The 24,603-nt window shown below is 37.2% G+C and overlaps 1 protein-coding gene across 1 annotated transcript in view; it reads left to right on the top strand.

The window, feature by feature from the left end:
• LOC141346800 (plexin-A1-like) overlaps positions 1–24,603 on the top strand; it is a 178,683-nt gene that overhangs the window by 33,511 nt on the left and 120,569 nt on the right. Inside the window, exons 2-3 of the mRNA XM_073851760.1 lie at positions 475–1,824; positions 8,659–8,841. Of these exons, the coding sequence (XP_073707861.1) occupies positions 649–1,824; positions 8,659–8,841 (1,359 nt within the window). The 5' untranslated portion in view covers positions 475–648. The remainder of the gene's footprint in view (positions 1–474; positions 1,825–8,658; positions 8,842–24,603) is intronic.

Consider the following 24,603-nt stretch of genomic DNA (forward strand, 5'->3'; position numbering starts at 1 on the left):
ATCATTTCAAGTTGACATGAAACGGCACAATATAATTTTCTTGCCCTTGTAAAGTTCAGAACAACTTCAAGCATTTCAGACCTCAAAGACTTACTTTACACTCGTTGTTTTCAGGGCTCTTTTAAAGGTGCACTGTTATGTACTTGCATACTTCATCTACACAAAGCTGCTGTCAGACGTTTTGTGATGATGGATGTCTTACGCCCGTATTGAAGCACGACCAACTCTATAGCTGCGGCGTTGCTTAGTGAAGAGTTTGTATACAGTGCGTCCAATCTATCTTCACCCCCAGAGCCATCAGTCTCAGTAATTAAAACTTGACATGGTTCACCTCGTTTGACCACGCGATTCTGAATGATTTGCGGCGAAATGAAAAATTTTGTCTTTCCTCACTGTTTGACTTTGAGAAATGATGCATAATGAATCGGATATGTTCCATTTGCACTCATAATGTGTTTTTTTTTTGCCCTGCAGGAGCCCCAGACGAGGAATTGAGGTGGATGTTGAAGTGGATGACTGTTGTATGAGAAGGCAAGGAAGCATCAAATCAATAAAGCCCGTCCTTGTTCGCTGAATTCATTTAAAAGTCCCCGATTGAAGTTGTAGCGTGGTCCGCCACATCCTCCGCTTGCGAGGACCAGCGCAGATATGTGGCCTCAGCAGGGGCCGCAAAGCTTTATTAGCCCAAGGACTGTGATTCTCCTTGGGCTTCTGACTGTCTGCATATCCCCTTACCTTTCTGAAGGATCGCCAGAGCCATTTAGGTCCTTCACGCCTCCTGAATGGGGTCTAACGCATTTAGTCATCCATAACAAGACTGGGGATGTGTACATTGGTGCGGTAAACTGGATCTACAAGCTTTCTAGCAACTTGACCAAGTTGAGGAGTCATATGACAGGTCCTGTAGTGGACAACGAGAAATGCTATCCACCTCCAAGTGTACAGTTGTGCCCCCATGACCTTCACCCAAACAGTAATGTGAACAAGCTGCTGCTAATAGACTATCCCCAAAACCGACTCATTGCTTGCGGAAGCACCTCGCAAGGCATCTGTCAGTTTCTCCGCCTGGATGATCTTTTCAAGCTTGGCGAGCCGCACCACCGTAAGGAACACTACCTCTCCAGCGTCATCGAGTCGGGAACCATGTCTGGGGTGATCATCTCTGAAAACCACATCAGCAAGCTGTTCATTGGAACTCCCATCGATGGAAAATCAGAGTACTTCCCAACTCTTTCAAGCCGGAAGTTGATGGCCAATGAGGAGGATGCTGACATGTTCAGCTTTGTCCACCAGGATGAGTTCGTCTCCTCCCAGTTGAAGATCCCTTCGGATACGCTGTCCAAGTTCCCGACGTTCGACATCTACTACATCTACAGCTTTAGCAGTGAACAGTTTGTCTACTACTTGACCTTGCAGTTGGATACTCAACTAACTTCTCCTGACGCCAGCGGGGAACAGTTCTTCACCTCAAAGATCGTCCGACTCTGTATTGATGATCCAAGATTCTACTCCTACGTGGAGTTCCCAATCGGATGCACCAAAGACGGCGTCGAGTATCGACTTATCCAGGACGCCTACTTGGCCAAACCTGGAAGGCAACTTGCAAACTCTTTGGGAGTGTCCGAGCAAGAGGACATATTGTTTACGGTCTTCTCCCAAGGGCAAAAGAACCGGGCCAAGCCCCCAAAAGAGTCGGCGCTTTGCCTGTTCACCCTGACGAAAATAAAGGAGAAGATCAAGGAAAGGATTCAGTCATGCTATAGAGGAGAGGGCAAGCTGTCTTTGCCCTGGCTGCTCAACAAGGAGCTTCCATGCATCAACTCGGTAAGTTCACCCTCTGATGGCAGGCGATTAAGACATGCTGCATGGCTACGGCGATTGATTTGTTGGGTTGGATGAATGGGTGTGCTTCGGTAATGTTCCCTGCCAGAGTTCAACTTCCATTATCTTGGTGCAAAGGGTGATTGTGATTAGATATAAGTGGAGAAGTTGTAGATCAGACTAGGGTCGTGAGGGTGGAACAGCTGGGAATGCTAAGGAGTGGCCTAGTAAAGTCCTCTAGTCCTCAGGATAAGAACCTGAAGATCTAGACTGTTACCTTGTGTCTAATAGACTAATGTCATTAAATTGTTGTAGAATATAAATATCACAAGCACTCTTCCTGTCACCCACCTCCTGTTTCCTTTTGCATCCATTCTCTCTCGTTGTCTTTCTCCCAAGTGCTTCCATTATTCAGTCAGACAGGAACATCATTAGGGGAGTTGAGTAAATTTCATGAGTTGCTCTCTCGCTCATGCTTTCTAATTCGTTTAGCGAGGCTTGATCCCATCTTCTCTGCCATCAGGGTCCGCCGGGACCAGGGCTTGCTTTTCGTCCTCTCGTTCGCTCGCTCTTAATCTCCCTCTCATCATTCGTCTCTGTTCGTCTCACTCGCTCTGTCTTTCTCGGGGCTTTCAGTGGCAAAGAATGGCTTTCATTTAACCAAGCACTCAGAGATTAAGATCCCCATTTTTATTTTTCTGACTCATTCCAAATCGGTTTGATCTTTTCTCTTTCTTTATATTCAAAGTCTATCAGTAGAGCTCTAAGCGAGTGGAATAATAGAGAACGAAAGACAATTTTGTGAGGTGAAACAGAGATATAGAGTGGCTGATTGAATGACGTCTAAATACTTTAACACAAGAAATCGTCCACTTTTTGTTTCATGGAGTTAAAATATCTAATAATGGGCTCTTCACATTATGCTTACCACTGACTTTATCGTCTTTTTAAATCTTTGCTTATGGCTATTTTTAATCCTGGTTATCCTGACCCTAAATTTAAATCCTGAAATTCTACAGATTCCTACAGATGGTTGAGTAGTCATCCAACTAACAATTACAGTGCTGCTTTTAAGTGGAGGCTTATTTCAGCAACAATTTTAGCAGTGACTATTCTAAATGTTGTGTAAAAACAGTATAAAAAAAGAGTCTGTTTCACCGTCTCTGAGTCCAAATACTCTGGTTTTGTTGAAGCACATCAACCTGTGTTTTTTAAAGCTTTTCTTATAACCAGTGTTGGGGGTAACACATTACAAGTAACTGGAGTTGTGTAACCGGATTACTTTTTTCAAGAAGCTAGTAAAGTAATGGTTTACTTTTTAATTTACAAGAAATATCTGAGTTGCCTTTTCAAATAAGTAATGCCAGTTACTTTGTTTTCCTATTTATGGACTGACAATAAATGTAAACATGCATTAATTCATCTCACTCGCAAAATAAAAGACAGATTCCGTATTCCTTAAAATTAATTAAAACAGTAAAATGCAAACTCAGAATATGACGCAAACCTGCAATAATTAAATGTGTTAAATAACACAAATATCCTTTTATATATTTAATCCCATTTTATGAACCAATGTCTATGAAACTGACCTTTGATGATTCAGTTCAACCATAATAATAAGCAAAAATTACTTTAGATGAACTAACATTTGTACTTCATTGTTTTTTCTTTTTAAACAACCTTAAAAAAACCACCTTCTCCTGCATTTTACTGTACAGATGTGAATTTACTTTTTACTTTAGCCTGAGGCTTATTCATTTCACTATTTGATGTTAAGGCTGAAAATATAACTTTTTATATTAAAAACAAACAAGCAGGTCCTGCCCAGATTTAAAAAGTAACACAAAAGTAAAGCAACACATTACTTTCCATAAAAAGTAACTAAGTAACATAATTAGTTACTTTTTAGGGCGTAATGTAACATTGTAATGCATTACTTTTAAAAGTAACTTTCCCCAAGGCTGCTTATGACACTAGCAATTTCTATGTCAATATCAAAAAGCCCTTTAAGCTTATTCTAGTTTTAAATATCTGTTAAAAGCTTTTTATTTTTGTAAATGTAAATCAAAGTGCCTGCTTATCGTTGGTGCAGTTCATGAAAAATTTAAATCATGTTTAAAAAATGTACATAATTTCCAAACAAATGTTCTTTTTATTTCCTGCAATCTTTATCAGATTCAAATTTGCTTAAGGTTTTCAAAACCAGAACATAAACATATTGACATTGTTTGGCGTTCATAGTGAAAAGAATCAGTTGAGTTCACTCAAACAGTACAATTAAGACATTTACTGAAAAGAGTTGGCAGTGACTTAATGGTTAATAAATGGTTATACCTCCTGTTTTTTTGGATTAACTATGTATTTTGATTATCACTGTTAAATTTAGGTTTTGTTGTGCTCCTTGACGTCAGAGATGAACTACACTGCTAATTAACCTATTTAATGCCGTGTGTCTAACAGAAGTGCTGCACCTGTAACCTGTTCTTACTCACAACGACAGAAATGAGCCTTTTAAATCTCATCAGCACAGAATGCTGCAAATCTGGTGCGTCTCGAATGATTCACGCTGATGAGATCAGGCAGCATGTTTAATATAACTTGTTTAACGCATGAAATCTAAACATAGTTTATACAGTCACATGGCTCGCTCTGTTTCGCTCTCCCTATGGAATGTGGAGCGTTTGGTTTCGCCTCTGCCCTGGGCAGACACATAATCAGCAGTCTGAAAGATCACACACACAACCACACACGCATACATATTCACACACATGCACGTCTATTGTTGTGCTGATATATTTATGTGTGTGTGTTGGTATGTCCCTCTGCAACCTGTTTAGTCCTGCACCAGTTTTCACCCCACTAGTAAAGTGTGAATGTGTGTTTGTGTGTGAGAGAGAATGTAATTACTTTAGCACACACACACACACACACACACACACACACACACACACACACACACACACACACACACTTTTGACTGAATGTAATGCTCATCTTGTCTGCGTGACCCATGAGGATTGAGAGAATACTGCATCACATCAGCCATCAATCAGGTGTGAAATAGCAGTGGGACTAGAGCTCTGAGCCTAAATGCGAAAATGCTTTAAAGGTGCTTTTGACCTTACACTGCCTTCTGAGAGGCCTGTTTCACGTACACTACTGGTCAGAAAGTTGGGTCTCGTATAATTTAAAAAAAACAACAACAAAAAAGCACTTTTATTCATTAAGCGTGCAATAAATTATGAAAACCTGTTTCTGCCACTGAATAAAAATTAGGTAATAAAAAATATGGTAATTGCAACTTTTTTTCTTGACTTTTTTTCTCGGAACTGTGAAATAAAAACACAATTGCAAGCAATAAAGTCAGAATCGCGAGATACGAAGTCAGAATTGTGGGATATTAACTCACAATTCAGACTTTTTTTTCTCACAATTGCATCTTTGTATCTCGGAATTCTGACTTTTTTTCTCTGAACTGTGATATATAAACACAATTGTGAGTTATAAAGTCAGAATTGCTAGATATAGTCAGAATTTCATGATATAAACTTACAATTGCAAGAAATAAATTTTTGAGATTTTAACTCACAATTCTGACTTTTTTTTTCTCACACTTTGTATCTTGCAATTCTGACTTTTTTCTTGCAGTTGCAACTTTGTATCATGCAATTCTGCCTTTTTTTTCTCAGCACTGTGAGATATAAACACAATTGTGAGTTATGAAGTCAGAATTGCACAACATAAAACTAACAATCGCAAATAATAAAGTCAGAATTTCGAGATATAAACTCACAGTTCTGACTCTTTTCTCGTAATTGCGATTTGTATCTTGCAATTCTGACTTTTTCTCAGAACTCTGAGAAATGAACGCGCAATTGTGAGTTATAAAGTCAGAATTGCAGGATATAAACTCATACTTGCAAGAAATAAAGTCAGAATTGCAAGATATAAATGCAATTTCGAGTTATAAAGTCCAATTCTGAGGACAAAAAAAAATACTGATATGTTCACAGAAGTTTATATCTTACAATTTTGAGAAAAAAGTCAGAATTGTAAGATAAGTGGCAAAACTGTTTTTTTTTTTTAACATTGATAATAATCAGAAATGTTTCTTGAGCAGCAAGGATCATGTGACACTGAAGACTGGAGTAATGCTGAAAATTCAGCTTTGCTCACAAAAATAAATTAGATTTAAAAAATGTATACAGGTAGAAAACAAAAATATATATATTTTTTGTTTTTCCTGCATTTTTGATCTAATAAATATAGCCTTAACTCTTTTAAAAACAAAAAAACGACTAAACTTAAAAAGCTTATAATGCATTGCATCACGCTTAGAGAAAGAAAAAAAAAAAACTCTATCCAGTACAAGTTTCTGCTGTTTTCTGTACAGAGTCAGACCTTCACAGGGATTTCCTTTATGCTAATAGTCAAAAGTCTGACTACACAAGACATTTAAAGATATTTAAATAAGCTCAGCTCATGATGGCATAAAGATGTTGAATTAAATTACTTTTGATGTTTTCAAAGCGATAAATCCCCCAGCCGAGCTCTTAGCGTGTGCGCGAGTGTCTGTCTGCTTGACATCGGGTTTTTAGCTCAGAGGAGAAAAAGCGAGTTTGCTAAGTGAATTGATGCCCGGCTGACTCCTTCCTCTTTCTTTTCTTCTCTTTCCTTTTTTCCTGCTGTGAGCTAGAGACTCTTCTGGATGGATTAAGACAGAAAGAAAAACAAAGAGAAAAGGGGAGGTGAAGAGAAAAAGACAAAGAGAAAGAGAGAAAGGTTATTGATGTGCGCCTGGGCGGCTATAGAGGACACACACGCACACCTTTACTTAGCCTTCTGAAAAGCACATACCACAGACTGATGTTTATATACTGCATATAAAGTGAAGACTAACCTAAACTCTAACCCTGAAAGTAAATTTCACAACATTTAGTTAGATCATACCAGTGCAAGGTTTTGTCAGATTTTTTATTTTCCAAGGGACAGCTGTAAAGTGTGGCAAGGAAGCCAAAAATATTCTGCCCTTTTTATAAACTTAAAGCAATGTTTGTTCAAACTTCTTTTAAAATGTGGTGAATAATGAGTGTAATTTTGTGAATGGATGGCATTCATGTTCTGTTCTTTCATTGGAGTTCTGTGGGCACAGATTCCATCAGTGAGGAACTTCCTGTACTCTGCCAATAGAACAGAACAGGGTTCCAGAAGTAAACAATCCATTCAGAATCTCTGTGTATATCGATAATGATTTATCAGGTGAAGGAATAAAGGCTCCTGTAGAACAGTTAAGGTCAAAAGTTTACATGCACCTCGCAGAATCTGCAAAATGTTGATTATTTGACCAAAATAATAAGAGGGATTGTATAAAATGCATGTTATTGTTTATTTAGTGCTGTACTGGTCGCTGTTCTTCAGAAAAATCTTTCAGGTCTCACATTTTTTTTTTTTTTTTTTTAAGCAACAATGACTGTATGATTTTGAGATCCATCTTTTCACACTGAGGACAACTGAGGGACTCATATCCAACTATTACAGAAGGTTCAAACATTCACTGATGCTCCAGAAGGAAAAACCATGTAGAAGAGCCGGGGGGTGAAAACTTTTGAACAGAAATACTGATGTGCAAATTTTTTCTAATTTTGCCTGATATCATATTTGTTTCATTTAGTACTGCCCTTCAGAAGCTAAAGAACATATTTACATGTTTCCCAGAAGACAAAATACGTTAAATTTACCCTGATCTTCTAGAAGTTTTCACCCCCCGGCTCTTAATGCATCATGTTTGTATAATCACTCTTATTTTGGTAAAATAATTAACATTTTGCAGATTCTGCAAAGTCTATGTAAACTTTTCACCTCAACTTTTTTTTTTTGATTTATGAGATTCAGCTTGATTTTTTTTTTTTTGTAGAGCCAGTTTAATATAATTTAAGTTAAATTACTTATAAAGTTGCTGCCTTTAATTATTTTTCAGTGTAATTTTTAAAGTAGCCATGTAAAATCATCCTTAAGGATTCAGTTCCTTGATTTGTTTTATGGGAGGAGTGATTAATTATTTCCAAACACAATACTAATGTCGTAATTTCCAAAATACTTAGCATGCATAAAATTAATTAATAAAAATTAGTTCTCTTGAACTTTCTATTCATCTATTTTTCATGAATAATGAAAAGAAAGCATCACAGTTTCCACAAAAATATTGGGCAGCACAACTATTTTTGACATTGATAATAATCAGAAATGTTTCTCGAGCCCCAAATCAGCATATTAGAATGATTTCTGAAGGCCGAAGACTGTAGTAATGATGCTTAAAATTCACCTTTGATCACAAGAATAAATTAAATTTTAACAGATATTCACATAGAAAACAGCTATTTTAAATTGTAAAAATATTTCACAATTTTACAGTATTTTTAATCAAACAAATGTCTTTGTGAGAAAAGTAAAAAAAAAAAAAACCTTAACAATCACAAACTGTTGAACGCTAGTTTATATATCACAGATACTTAAAAATGGCAGTCTGTTGGAAAATTAAAATAAAAGAACAGTATATTGGTTTTATAAGTATATATAGCCTTTTCCCACTCTTTTAACTTTCCACGTCCTCACGTCCCCTTTCCAGGGTTTCCTGCAATGCAGTGACCTTGGTTTTCCGTTTTGTCATCCATGTGATAAATAACTTTACCGCTGTGTGTGTGTGTGTGTGTGTGTATGTATGACTTCCGCTGATATGGTTTTTAGGAAAACCCACCCTGACAGTCTGTCTTACCCAGCTACTGACCTTTAGGTGGAGTCCTATTTCTAACTCTCTCTCTTGTTTGTCTGTTTCAGCCTCTGCAGATCGACGATAATTTCTGTGGGCAGGATTTTAACCAGCCTCTAGGGGGCACCAGCACTATCGAGGGCATTCCGCTCTTCATAGACAAAGACGACGGAATGACTTCGGTAGCTGCTTACGATTATCGCGGGAACACGGTGGTTTTCACAGGAACGCGCAATGGCCGAATGAAGAAGGTAAGAGTCTGTGTGCATTATTTTTTCTTTTTCTTTTTTTTCTTTTTTAGTGCTGAGCAAAGACTAATCGCATCCAAAATAAAAGTTTTTGTGTACATAATATATGTGAGTGTAGTGTACTGTGTATTTATTATGTGTATATATAAATAAACACACATGCATGTATATATTTAAGAAAAATTTTATGTATGTGGGTCAAAGACATGATGTCCAGGTCAAAAGAAATTTACAAAAGTGATTTTATGTCCATAGGAAGGACATTAAATGTAAGTAAAGTGTCTACTGTTAAAGTTTTTGTAGAATAAAATGTCAAAATTTGGTTAAAATAATGATACATTGTCATTCAGTGTAACAATATTTATGTAAAAATTCAAACAACATGCTTATTCTGACTTGTACAAATTAAAATATATAAAATAATAAGGGAGCATATTAAATCTTCTTACTGACAAATGGACAAAACCTAGGATAGTGGCAAATTTAAAAAAAATTTAGAGTTATGAATAATTAGTATTTGGGGTGAAAATAATTTGTGACCCTGGACCACAAAACCAGTCTTAAGTCGCTGGGGTATATTTGTAGCAATAGCCAAAAATACATTGTATGGGTCAAAATTATTGATTTTTATGTCAAAAATCATTAGGATATTAAGATATTAAGTTTCATGAAGATATTTTGTAAAATTCCTAGTGTAAACCTATCAAAATGTAATTTTTGATTAGTAATATGCATTGTTAAGAACTTAATTTGGACAACTTTAAAGGTGATTTTCTCAGTATTTTGATTTTTTGCACCCTTAGATTTCAGATTTTCAAATAGATGTATCTCAGCCAAATATTGTCCTATCATAACAAACTATATATCAATAGAAAGCTTATTTATTGAGCTTTCATGTGATGTATACATCTCAGTTTTGTAAAATTTAACCTTATGACTGGTTTTGTGGTCCATGGTCACATTTGTCTTTTAGTATGTCATAAATCGATTTTTGTTGTAAATATGCCTGAATGACATTTTAGTGAGTGTCTTATGTAAATTGACAAAGATAATTTAAACATAAAAAAATAACTTACAACACTTGTCTGATTAGAAAAACTTCAAACTTCTGACAAATAAAAATGCCAAATATCTGCCGATATATCGGTAGACCACTTATTTTTAATGTACTAGTGGACAATGGCAAAGGAAAAATGTGTGATTTTTTAAATACAATTAAATTAAACACTTTTACATTTTATTTTTTGGAAAAACAACAACAATTTAAAGCAGTATTGCACTTATTGTTTTTATGCTTAAACCCTTTTTCGTCTTTGACCCATAATGTATTCAGTATATTATTAAAATACATACTGAATGTGTGTGTCTTTATATTTATACATAAGTACACACAGTACACACACATAAATTATATAAACAAAAACTTTTATTTTGCATGCAATTAATCATGGCTAATCATTTGAACAGCCCTGTTCTTTTTAGAAAACCTCTGTTTGGTTGACTTAGCACCTTGTTGAAAGCCAAGAAATGGTCATTTGAAAATATTTATGATGCAACTGTTTGTTTAAAGTTGCTATATGATGGAAATTGTTTGGGCAATGAAAAGTGGAAACCATCAACCAAATAGTCAAAGCTGATCGTTATTAGTTTCTTAAATGCATGTTCTACTCATATCCTGAATGATTCATTAAATTGCTCTGCTTCTGAAAACACTTTTCTTTTAATCTGATATCGCTTAGGCGTGAGCTGTTGGTTAAAGTTAACAATGGCAAATGCTGTTTTAATGTTGCCTTTAAAAATAAAGCATGTCATTATCCAGTGATGAATGCTGATTAGATTCAGTCGTGCTTGGGACTGTAAGTAGATATTAAATGGTCTAGATGACTACAGCAGACATTTGGAGATGATTTAGGCATTGCATTGTGGTTTTTGTTGTTTATAGTTTATGGTTTTCATTGTTATGGCTTAGACATTGCATTGTCGCTCAGTGGAAAGTGATTTTCAGACCTCCAACATTATGCTTTTATGCTCCTGTGTATTGGTATACTGATATATTTATAATACAATAATAGTGAGTGCTATATTATCGGAAAATGATGCAGAATATTAGCCAAATCAGTAATATCGGCTAATATTTTGCATTATTTTCCGATAATATAGTACTCACTATTATTAAATAACCGATATATCTGTCTGTATTATCGGAAAATAATGCAAAATATCAGCCAATATAATCAGTAATATCGGCTAATATTTTGCATTATTTTCCAATAATATAGCACTCACTATTAATTTATTACTGATATATCGGCATATATTAACGGAAAATAATGCTGAATATCAGCCGATATTACTGATTATACTGGCTGATATTTAGCATTATTTTCTGATAATATAGCACTCACTATTATTATATTACCAATATATAGGCCTATATTATCGAAATAATACAAAATATGGAAAATATAGCCAATATATAATCAGTATTGTCGGCTGATATTTTGCATTATTTTTTGATAATATAGCACACACTATTATTATATTACCGATATATCGGTCTATATTATTGGAAAATAATGCTAAATATCAGCCAATATAATCAGTAATATCGGCTAATATTTTGCATTATTTTCCGATAATACAGCACTCACTATTATTATATTACCGATATATCGGTCTATATTATTGGAAAATAATGCTAAATATCAGCCAATATAATCAGTAATATCGGCTAATATTTTGCATTATTTTCCGATAATACAGCACTCACTATTATTATATTACCGATATATCGGTCTATATTATTGGGAAATAATGCTAAATATGAGCCAATATAATCAGTAATATCGGCTAATATTTTGCATTATTTTCCGATAACATAGCACTCACTATTAATATATTGCTGATATATCGGCATATATTAACGGAAAATAATGCTGAATATCAGCCGATATTACTGATTATACTGGCTGATATTTAGCATTATTTTCTGATAATATAGCACTCACTATTATTATATTACCAATATATAGGTCTATATTATCGAAATAATACAAAATATGGAAAATATAGCCAATATATAATCAGTATTGTCGGCTGATATTTTGCATTATTTTTTGATAATATAGCACACACTATTATTATATTACCGATATATCGGTCTATATTATTGGAAAATAATGCTAAATATCAGCCAATATAATCAGTAACATCAGCTGATATTTTGCATTACTTTCTGATAATACAGCACTCACTATTATTATATTACCGATATATCGGTCTATATTATTGGAAAATAATGCTAAATATCAGCCAATATAATCAGTAACATCAGCTGATATTTTGCATTACTTTCTGATAATATAGCACTCACTATTATTATATTACCAATATATAGGTCTATATTATCGAAATAATACAAAATATGGAAAATATAGCCAATATATAATCAGTATTGTCGGCTGATATTTTGCATTATTTTTTGATAATATAGCACACACTATTATTATATTACCAATATATCGGTCTATATTATTGGAAAATAATGCACAATATCAGCTGATATTATTGATTATATTGGCTGATAATATAGCACTCACCATTAGATTAATCACTTATCCTTGTATTATTGTCATTTGTTAGTCTCTCTGAATAACAGCTGGAGTTTGAAAGATTTCTGAAGTGTTTTAGATGCTAGAGGACCTGTGTGCATTTGTTCAAGTATTGCAGAGGTAGTTTGGCACCGTGGCTCATTTTTGTGGTTTTGAGGTGTGAAATGTGCAGCATGCATCAGGTGTGTGTGTGTATGATGAGCTCAGAATGAGGTGCTTTCACCATGTCGTGTGTAAGTGAGTGTGTGTGTGTGTGTTGGAGGCTCGCAGGAGCGGAAGGACTCACTGGAGCATCACATGATGGATTTACTGAGATGTGAAATGGAGGACAGACTCTGTCCATCCCTGAGAGGCGGACTGAAGATATGAATGAAAAATCCAGCAGCTTAATGTTATGTATGACAGTCAGTCACAGAAGTGCTCTTCTCACACTGCAGTGTGTCTTCAGTTACACGAATAATCTTTCACTTTTGTGGTTTTTTTAGGTTTGTCATTTGTAGTATTGAGGACCCTTTTAACAGTAAAGCTTTTGTTGTGAACCTAAATCAGTTCAGTGTCAAAGTTTGGTTTAATTGGTTGGTTGAAAGTGGTTTTCAGATCGTGGGTGTTAGCCACTATTGTTGATGTGTAATTTGCATGTTTCCTTATGCATCTTCATTTTCAGTGCAGTAGTAAGCCATTTACTGTGAATATACCAACACTGCTGAATAAAGTGCAATAAACCATAATACTATTTGCAATACAAACAAGAGTCCTTATAATTGTTATAATAAATCAAATTGTTATTGTTTTGCAATAGCAAACAGCATAACAGGCGACCTTTTTACTGTATTGCACATTGAAGATACAGATGCCAGTGACCACTCATACTTAAAAAAAATAAGTGGTTGACCGATATATTGGCCGATATTTGGTATTTTTATTTGTCCGATATTTTTTCTAACTTTGAAAGTTCTAAGTTACAATAAAAGAACTTAAAAATACAAATGTATTATTATTACTATTATTATTTAAAAAAAAAAAATTTTTTACAGTTTTTTTTTTACTTTAACTAATTTTTATACAGCTGAAATAACTAGAATATTCAAGATACAGATACAAGTGTCTTTTTGTGTCTTTTTTTAATAAGTGGTTGGTTGATATATTTTGGCAAATAATTGGCATTTTTATTTGCCAAGTGTTGTAAGCAGGACTGTTATTTTGAATAAGGAAGTTATAATTTGGAATAAAAGAAGATAGAAATGCAATATGCAAATGTTTTTTTTTTTTTTTTTTTTTACAAGTTGAAATTATCTTTTTTGTCAATTTAATTAATTTTAACCTTATTTTAATATTAGTAAATATTATATAAAAGAAATATAAATTTAATTGCAGTGACTGCTAATCTTTAAATAAATAGTGTGATTATCAAATATCGGCTTTATATCGGCCATAAACAGGCTACTTTTTATCGGCAGATAAATGTCTTTTTTTTTTTTTGCCCGATGATTTTTTTTTTTTTTTTTTCTAATTGGACAAGTGTTGTAAGCAGAAGTTAGAAATACAAATGTTTATTTATTTTTTTTGTCCATTTAATTAATTTTTTTTTTATTTTTTACAAGTTGAAATTATCTTTTTTGTCAATTTAATTAATTTGTACCTTATTTATTTTACTTTTAGTAAATATTATATAGAAGAAATATAAATTTAATTGCAGTGACTGCTATTGTTTAAATCAAAAAGTGTGATATCACACATATCGGCTTTATATCGTCCATTAGGGCTGTCCCCGAATAGTCGAAGATTCGATGCATCGATATGCGGAGCCTGATTCGACCACCGATCTCACAGTCGAATCTTCGCGGGTGAAACGAGCATCACACCATTTTGGCAATATAGGGGTGCTCAATGTCTAACTGCACACAGAACTACTAGATTTTGTACGGACATATTAAGTTATAAACAGCCTTAGATTATGATAATGCAGTAAAAACAAAAGTGAAAAGAAAGAAGCGTTCAATAAATATTTTTAACGTGTTTGTGAACAAATCCAACCACCCCTGTGACAGATTTAATTTTCACTTGCCCTGATCTATGATGAGATGAGGACGGCAGGGATTAGGCGGCGATCACACCGAACGCGTTTTTGCCGTTGGAGGCGCCTCTTTTGAATGGTTTTCTGTTGGCAGTGAGCGTTCTGCGCTCCGTTAATGCGTCCCCGGCGTCTCGCGTTTTTGCAGGAGCGCTCTGAGCGCCTGAAGTTGAAAAAAAATATCAACTCTGAGCGGAAAAACGCCCAACGTTATTCGCGTTCTTTCCCATTGTCCAATCTTTCGGGTCTTCGAAAGTTTACCGTCGCTTAAAAAGTCCGGAGACTGCAAGAAATAGAGGATAAACCTTTGGTGTCTATCATGGGAAACCAGGGGCTGTATTATTTAGGGTTTCTGCTAATATGATATATGATATAATTAGAGCGTTCGCGCTATAATCCTTTGATTTGACTGACAGGACAGCTGTTTTGGTCGTTGCTTAGCAAAAAAGGCAGTGCTGTGCGCCTTGCGTTTTTAGAACTAAAAGACGCGTTCTGTCTTTTTATTTAAACCTAAATAAGTTTGTCTGTCAGTTTTGCAGTCAGGCAGGCAGTTTTGGTCGCTTTATTAAAAGTTGTTGCTGTGTGCAGTGTGTAAAATAAAATAAAAATTGTTTTACCCTCCTGCTGACTATAGTGTCGTGTCCCTCCTATCCCATTCACACACGCACATAAGCCTAGATGATTCGACTATCGGTCGACTATAGAAAGATTCGAAAATTCTGATTCGACTATGAAAATTCTTAGTCGGGGACAGCCCTATCGTCCATAAAAAAAAACTATATCGGTTGACCACTACGCTTATACATAGTCTTTGTAAATTGCATTCAGAAAGCATCTCAGATTTGTTGCATCTCTTGCAGTATTTTGAAATAAGAGATTAGTTGGTACAAACGTGTCAGGAGGCTCTTACACTAGTTCTAACCAAGCGCAACATCATAACACAAGAAGATATTAAATATAGTTTCTTCCAATTGTTTCTTCTTTTCTCCCTGTACCTCCACACAACTGAATATTAAATATCAAATTAAAAAAAAAATATTGTTGTAATTGTTTTTGCACCTTAGGTCAAAACAGACAAGTTACTTAATGCCGTAAAAGGCTTTGTGTCAAGCCTGATTAGTAGTGTTTTAGATAGTTGATGGTGGTGTGTGTTGAACCTGGACTAATCCTGCTGATCTGGAGCATCGCAGCAGAGGGCACGTCTGGGCACGAGGAACCCGTCTTGAGCTCTTTCCGTCTGGGTTTACCGCGCTAGACGATTCAGTCTGGTCAAATCAACAACAGATGGACGAGCCAACTGGGCCCAGCACACACACACTGCGGTCTGACTCTGAACTCACATTAAAGTCAGCCAGCCCCCTCTTTCTGGGTAATAATGTTGTTAATTATGGCTCCATACAAACTGCTGCGGCGTCTGTGAGGATTCTGGATTCCTCCGTTGAGCTTTTCTGGTCTTGAGTGTCAATAGCAGGTGTTTGTTTGTGCTCTTTTACCACACGCCCTGAATTCAGTGTCAAATATAAAGCAAAGTGAATATAAACAATGATTTTGGTGCATATTGTGTCGTCAGACTCTAATCCTGAAGGGTGACTGGAGCTTTGCTGTTTTTAGAAGTTAAACTTTCCGTGAGCTCAGGATCGATCTACTGACCCACTGACCTGTTGACCTCCATGACCTTAACAGATGACAGTTTATAGAGACACTTGATCTCTCTCTCTCTTGGATTTTTCTGTCTCGCTCACTCTTTCTAATAATAATTTTCAGTAGTAGTCACTGCTAGTGGTTGCAGTTTAAATCGCTGCTATTAGTGGTGTTTTCTGGAACACTGCTCTGCATCATGTTTGCTGAGTGCAATCCAACACTAATTTTGGGGTGCTGATTCCCAAAATACTGTCTGTTTTGAAAGCACGTCACACTTTCACACAAATGTATGTTGCTATTTTATAATACAATGCTTTCGATAACCGCTTATATGGTGAAGATGTCTTGAATTCTTCCTTAATCAGCAAAAAAAACAAAGTTAAATACATATGAATGCTACTTTTTGTTATTAAAACTATTGACATTATTCTGCTTTTGTAATTTTGAAGTGCATTAAAGCTGATTTTATATACATACAGTTGATGTCAAAAGTTTACATCCACTTTCAGAATCGGAAAACTTTACTAAAATAAGCAGTTTAACTGTTCAGGACAAACAAGGGACTCGTGAACAACTATCACTAAATGAAAAACACAGCTGTGGATCATTCAGGGAACAAGAATCAAGTGTATGCGAACTTTTGAACAGGGTCTTTTTTATAAATTCAACTATTTTCTCTTGTGGACTATATGTAAACATCTTATGTAAAATATCTTATTCAGGTCAGTACTAAATAAAAATTAAGATGCATTTTGTATGATCCCTCTTATTTTGGTAAAATAATTAACGTTTCGCAGATTCTGAAAGGGGGATGTAAACTTTTGGCCTTAACTGTGTATTACATCATGTCTGGATTGTGTAGATTAAGTATTACAAATTAAGGATATGGTAAACAAATTAAAAAAAAAATAGTGTTAAAGTGTTCAATTTAAAAAAATTTTTTTTGCATTTTTGAATTAATTATTAGTTTATCAACTCACAAACCCACTGCAGTTTGGGAAACTTCGGATTAATGCAATTTTTTGTGCATTTTATGATGTTGATATCAAAAGATCGAATATATTTCTTTCTCTTTGCTTTTTTATATCAGTATGGTACATTTAATGGCGTGTTTAAAACAAGTTAGATAAAAAGTGGTCAGAATCTATATTAACTAAATGCAATAATACTTAATATTGAAGTTGAGTTTGTATTTCATACATGAATGATTCCTCAAAGCATGTTTTTTTTAAGGAAAGATTGAGATGTTAATTCATCCCAAACCACCTGTTTTTGGTTTTATCATCAGACAAAATGCATTTTATTCAGCTGTAGCTCAAACACTATAGCGTGCCGCTGGCAACACCAAGGTCATGGGTTCAATTCCCAGGAAATGCATGAACTGGTAAAAGCATTCAGCCAAGTGCATTAATGTAAATGTAAAATGCATCAAAATGAAATGACTGTGCAGTGGTAATAGTGACACTTGACTTAATAAAACAGTAAAACCCGACAATTATAATAAAAGATGGATGAATTATGTGTTCTGGGAATACGCTGGGTTGCAGTTACGGGTTTGGATCAAAGCGTGCACACACCCACAGAGGAATTCTGTATTATCGCTCCTCGTACATGCAGTTCAAAGAGTTGGCTGTGATTGGAGCTGCGGAGGTTAATTACACACACGCGTGTGCACATAGCAGCTCTGCTGGATCTTGCGTGTGTTGTGCTGAGCTCTACACGTCTGTAATTAGTGTCTCAGCGTGAGATCTGGCTGAGAACACACACACAGTCACGCTCCGTCATGAACACCGGTCTATTCTGACATGTTTCTCTTTGAATGATTATTGATTATTATTCTGATTAGGCGGTGACAGATTATTACAGATGGCACTGTGTACGTTATGACAATCAGCATCTGTTCATCTGTTGTTTTGCAGGGTTTTTGTGGGATGATTTTTTTTACTATTCAAGTTTTTTTAGAAAATAATACTTTCATTCATCAAGGATGCTTTAAATTGATCCAAAGTGATTGTATTTAAAATGTTACAAAATAAATATGGTTCCCTTCCGAAGGGAACTCTCACTGCGTCCTCTAGAGGGCGCTTTTGGGGAACGCTGCAGCGTGCCTCGAGTCTGAAGAATGCATAGAAAAACTACATGAAATGGCCGGCGCCAGCGTATGACGTCACCGCGGCGCGTCAGTCGCTGCCGTTGCGTCACTACCGGGCGACCATAACATAAAGAGGCGCCCGTGCAACACAATACATCTTCGCTGTCTTCAGCTTTCCCGGTTTGGATGTGCATGGGAAGAAACGGTAAGAATCCTTTCTTTGAACTACTATCATGGCAAGCACTAGCAAGTCGTTTAAACGGTGTGTTCATCCGTGTCCGCGTTATTTGACACCTGATGACACACATGATCTTTGCGATATTCTGTTTGGGCTTTCTCTCTCAAGACTCCCTCTCTGCCTTCTCCGGCCCTGCTGAACGGCAGAGCGTATGCAGCAGCAGGTCAGGCGGTGGGTGCACTGCACACCATGGCAGTGCTCCAAGCCTACCCAGCCGATCTGCTGAAAAATCCTTTATCCCTCGAAGGTCCAGGTATTAGCCCGAACACCACAGGGGTCCTGCTCCGCCTCCTTCTGAGGAACGGAGGTAGGTGCAGAAGGCTAGTGTTGCATCCCGCGCTCCTCCCCCGCCTGCGAGCAGGTCTAGGAGGCGACGCGGATCGAGAGGTGACAGACAGGATTTCAGGGAAGTCATCCAAGCGAGACAAAATTCTCGCAGGGGTCAGAGTAATACCTCTCCTTCCCTCGGTCCAGTCGGGTCGCCATATTAATTCCCCTGTCTCCATTTAAGCTTCCTGCACTCCCCGGACCCATGATGTCCTTTGGGGGTTCTACCTGTATAGAACCCTAATTTTCGGACGGTCTGGAATCAGGCGGTCTCTGAAAAAAAAAAAAAAAACCCCGCCTCTTTCTATGAAACAGGATGCTTTTAAATGGGTGAGTATGATCCATTTTTTACGTGAAGGAACTTCATACTGTCTCAGACCTGTGTATGTTTTTCTCTATTCACAGAAGAAATACGACGAGTCTACGGCAGACGCCCCCTCTGATCCTATGGATTAAGGTTACGGCAGTGTTTGCCCTCTCCACTCCACAGGCTGTGCGGTAAATCAACCCTTACAGCATATATTACACATAGGACCTCTGTCCTCTTCAAGGTAAGCTCCCTAAGTTTTTCTTAGGTTTGCCCTTGGTATGTTTATGCTGTCCTTTGCAGGCCTAGTGTAGACTTATGTCCTGTTGAGACAGGAGCATAACTCCCTAGTTACGCCCCCCTTATGGCTGGATAGGCGTGTTGCCTGCAGGGTTTGGGTTGCGTGTTGTGTTTTTCCCTCAGAAAAGGAATGTGGAAACATCTCAACGGAGCACCCCTCCCTTCCGGTTGTATGGTGGTGTCCGTCTACACAACACTCGTTCCAGCACAATCGGGCTTCTCCCTTCAGTGGTTAAACGAGCAAAAGGAAATTTTTCCTTTCTCCCTAGGTAAGCATCTTAAGATATTTATATTTAAGATTGCACTAGTATGTTTAACTCTGTTGCAGACGGCCTGCGTGCGAGGATCCGCTTCGTGTCCTCTCCTAAATACGGTTTCTATGGAAACTGAGTGTCTACACCTGTTGAGACAGGTGTTCACTTACATAGGAGTACCAGCAGTCCGGAGTGCTCGCTGCGGACTCGGAGCAGGTTTGGTTGCTCCCTTTTCTGCGGAAAAGGCTTTTTATTTGAGCACCACCTGGTGACACGCTTTCCAGCTGGGGTCTTGATTCTCGGTGTGCGCTCCCCTTTCTGAGGAAAGGGGTTTTTATCTGAGCGCTACTTTGAGACTCTCTTCAAGTCGCCTCATTCTAAGCCTGAGGGCTGAAGCAGCACTTGATGTAGGATCTACACCCAGGCTGTCGAATGTCTCCCCTACAGAGGGTTTGAGCATCCTTCGGTGTTTAACACCTTAGAAAGCCGTCACTTTAGGATCGATTCTCGCTCCCCAGGCCTAGTTCCACTTCCCTTTCTGAGGAAAGGTTTACGAAGTGTCTGAACTAGGAAGCTGCCCTTATTCATTTCGGAGCTTCCCAGAAACTTTCAAGGCAAACAGTGCTCCCCTTTCTGAGGAATGGGTTTGTTAAGGTTAAGAGCTCACGTTCCTCCCTGTGCGCAGGATTGCTGGAACGGACCTGAGCTCCCCTAATCCAGGGTTTCCTTCAGAGCAACTTCCCAGGACTGAGTGCTCCCCCTTCTGAGGAATGGGTTTGTTAAGGTTAAGAGCTCACGTTCCTCCCTGTGCGCAGGATTGCTGGAACGGACCTGAGCTCCCCTAATTCAGGGTTTCCTTCAGAGCAACTTCCCAGGACTGAATGCTTCCTCCCTCCTGAGGGTAGGAATCTACCAGGGACAGACCTTTGAGAGTTATGGACCTGCTACAAGGATGTTGGCGTGCCCCCTTTCCAGGGTTCACTTATAAGAGCACCACTCCTTGGTGGCCAAGTTCTCCTCCCTGTTTCCCAGGGTAGGAGCTTGACCTTCATGCTTCAGGTTTCTACTCTCCAGCCTTTATTCTGGATGTATGCTCCCCTCTATGAAGGGTAACAGTGAGAGCATTCGCTCCTGTTCGGTTGTGCAGCTCCCCTTCTGGGAAGGGTCTTCTATGAGCGCCAACCCACCTTCGTGAGATTGCCAGACCTTCATACAGGTCGCGTGGACCGGGCTGTGCACGCTTCCCCTTTTCATTAAGGGTTCCCTAAAAAGACAGCAGTGCCCCCTTCTGGAGAAGCGATTCTCCCTGTGGATCAGGGTCAGGATTTTTGTCCTCCACTGTCGTCCACTATTGCAGGATGGTCTCAGCTCCATGTTCTTCTCTGTTGACAGATAGCTTGCGAGCTTCTGTCCAGGGGAGGGTTAGTGTGGCAATCCCCTCACCTTCAGGGTTATCCCCTTTCCGTCTCTTCAGACGGCATGGAGCTGATAGTGAAACCCTCTGGGAAAACACTCTCCTTAAATCCGATCATGTCGGTAAGCGTCCCACGCTATGCCTGGGCGTCTTCCAGTTAAAACCACAAGTGTGGTAAGTGCACACACACCTGGGGCACTTCTATAAAATCCACGTGTTGGTAGGTTCCCACCAAGTTTGGGTTCCTCTTTTAAATCCCTTTTTGGTATGGGTCACACGTTTTGCCTTGTTCCCATCTATTGGAGTCGGCTCACAACCCCGGTTCCCTGGGTTCGACTCCTTTGATATCTTAGCTGATGTCTGCTGACCATCCACTATTAGGGCGCGCCACTACTAGTGGCCCTTTGAACGGACCCAGGACAGGTTTCTGCCCTCATATGGGAGCCAGTTCCTGAGGGAACTAGGCCCTATGTTGCGGTAGTTTCTGGTTCTGACAAGTCTAAGTTTCCATCGAAGCTTAGCCGTTTCCCTCAGAAGGAATTACTATAATTCCAAGCCTGAGCTGTGCCCTGGGTTCTACCCAGTCTGGTAAGTGGGTAACAGGTCAGGCCTCTGGCCGGGAGGGGTAACGTTTTGACAGCCGTCACCACGTCCTAGTAGGGGCAATTCCTCTCAGAATTGTTGCTTAGTGCTCGCTGGCTTAGCATGCACTCCCCTCAGCATGGCAGTGTTGGTATACCGTTCCCCAAAAGCGCCCTCTAGAGGACGCAGTGAGAGTTCCCTTCGGAAGGGAACGTCTCAGGTTACGTATGTAACCCTAGTTCCCTGAGAATAGGGAACGAGACACTGCGTCCTCTAGGCTTCTTCGCCATGCTTCGGACGATAAAGCTTCAGACTTTGAAGATGTATTGTGTTGCACGGGCGCCTCTTTATGTTATGGTCGCCCGGTAGTGACGCAACGGCAGCGACTGACGCGCCGCGGTGACGTCATACGCTGGCGCCGGCCATTTCATGTAGTTTTTCTATGCATTCTTCAGACTCGAGGCACGCTGCAGCGTTCCCCAAAAGCGCCCTCTAGAGGACGCAGTGTCTCGTTCCCTATTCTCAGGGAACTAGGGTTACATACGTAACCTGAGACGTTCTCTTGAACTTTTTTTTTATTCATCAAACAACTGTTTTCAACATTGACAATAAACGTGTTTCTTAAGCAGCAAATTAGCATATTAGAATGATTTCTGAAGGATTATGTGATACTAAAGACTGAAGCAATGATGCTAAAAATTCAGCTTTGATCACAAATACATTTTTATATACACTGCCGCTCAAAAGTTTGGGATCAGTAAGATTTTAATGCTTTTTAAAGGAGACTTTTCTGCTCATCAAGGCTGTGCTTATTTGATTAAAAATGCATGAAAAAAATGTAATGTTGTGAAATGTTAATGCAATTTAAAATTGTGGTTTTCGGTTTTAATATACTTTAAAATATAATTTATTTCTGTGATGCAAAGCTGAATTTTCAGCATCATTATTCTAGTATTCAGTGTCACATGGTCCTCCAGAAATCATTCTGATATGCTGATTTATTATCAGTGTTTTTTTCAGGATTCTTTCATAAATAAAATGTTAAAAAGAACAGCAGTTATTTGAAATATAAAACTTTTCTAACTATAAACACCTTATTCAAAGTTTGGGGTGAATCATTTTTTTTCTTTCTTTCTCTCTTTGAATGAAATTAATATTTTTTTTATTCAGCAAGGACGTGTTAAATTGATAAAAAGTGATAGTAAAGACTTATATTGTTAGAAAATATTTCTATTTTGAATAAATGCTGTTCTTTTTAACTTTCTATTTATTCATCAAATAATCTTGAAAAAAAGTATCACAGGTTGCCAAAAAATATGAAGCAGCACAACTGTTTTCAACATTGATAATAACTGAAGAGTGGAGCAATGGCTAATGAAAATTCAGCTTTGCATAACAGCAATAAATTATATTTTAAAGTATATTAAAATAAAAAAAAGTTGAATTGCAATAATATTTCATAATATTACCTTTTCTGTATTTTTGATCAAATAAATAGAATGAGCATAAGAGACTTAAAAAAAAAAAAACATTTAAAAGCTTTCTGATCCCAAACGTTTAAGTGACAGTGTATATTTAAATGGAAAACATTTTTCACAATTCTACTGTATTTTTAAGGTTTGAGTAACATTTAAGCAATATTTGCTTTAACTAAAATTGATGTTTCAAATAGTGATATAAATGTGAGTGATCTGACTGGCCTCTTAGCTGAATAATATTGTAAAAGTGGAAAGATCTGAACCGTGATGACCTATAATAAAAGCACTTTGTTCTTTGAATGTCTAATTAAAGTAAAAAGAGTATGGTTTTTATCCCTCCTCTGGGCAATGAATGACTAAGAGTATTCAGTTTCAATACTGACTGAGTATCATAAGTGCAAGTTCACCAAAATAACACTTAAGTGTAGTAATGAAGTACAATTACTGCAGTATTGGATCTCTGACAGCTGTCAGGTTCATTGTGCTCAGCCGATTATGTTTCATGATGTAGGATGTAAATTCAATTACAGTCTCCATGAACTAGAAGAGCTTTAAGAGGATCTCATGCAGAAGAATGAGGAGATCATCTCCGTTAATGCTCCGTTTCTTTTCATTCACGGTAGCGTTTCTACGCCAGTGCTGATGGTGTTCATGCTGATGTTCAGATGGCTGATTGACAGTGCAAAAGCACTTCATAGACACTCAACAGATGCAGTTAAGTCTATAAATTCAGTCTAAAGGCCTGTTTGCACCAAGAACTATAACTATAAAATAACTATGCAAGCGTCCACACCAATGCATGCCATGTTGTAGATTTAAGTAGCAAATGAGAATCATTGAATATATATCTTGAGACAAAGGTCTTAATGATTAACAGTTAACAGTTTTTAAATAACGAAAGAATATGTAAAAGTATGGTATTTGCGGTAAAAAGAACCCATGCTGTTGGGGCTAAAAGGCACAATAATTAACATTTATAATTAATAAACATTGTTAGATTCAGATGGTAAATATCATATATTATGTTGGGTGTCCAAACTTAAAGATAATCACCATGTTTAGTAGGACTGCACGATTATGACAAAAATCGTTATTATCGATTATTCCCTTGAAATTGTAATTGCGGTTATTGATTACATTTATCACAATTTACATTGACTGATGTTTTAAATAACTTTATACCATTATGTGAATCAACTGCATGTCATAATATTATATAAAAAAGTGATTTTGTTGTTGTTACAAATGTCAATGATACATTAATGAATATGCAAATTAAAAAATATGCAATATGCATAGGGATATGCAAGTATCAATTTTCATGTTGCGATTAACTGATAATGTTTTTATCACGGTATACAGTATTATCACAATATTGAAATTTATTTGCAAAAAAGTGGTGTCATAATACAGTATAACAGGTTTAATAACTCTTTTTTATAACAAAAAT

Source organism: Garra rufa, chromosome 12 (assembly GCF_049309525.1).
Source record: "Garra rufa chromosome 12, GarRuf1.0, whole genome shotgun sequence".
In the NCBI taxonomy this organism is placed as follows: Eukaryota; Metazoa; Chordata; class Actinopteri; order Cypriniformes; family Cyprinidae; genus Garra; species Garra rufa.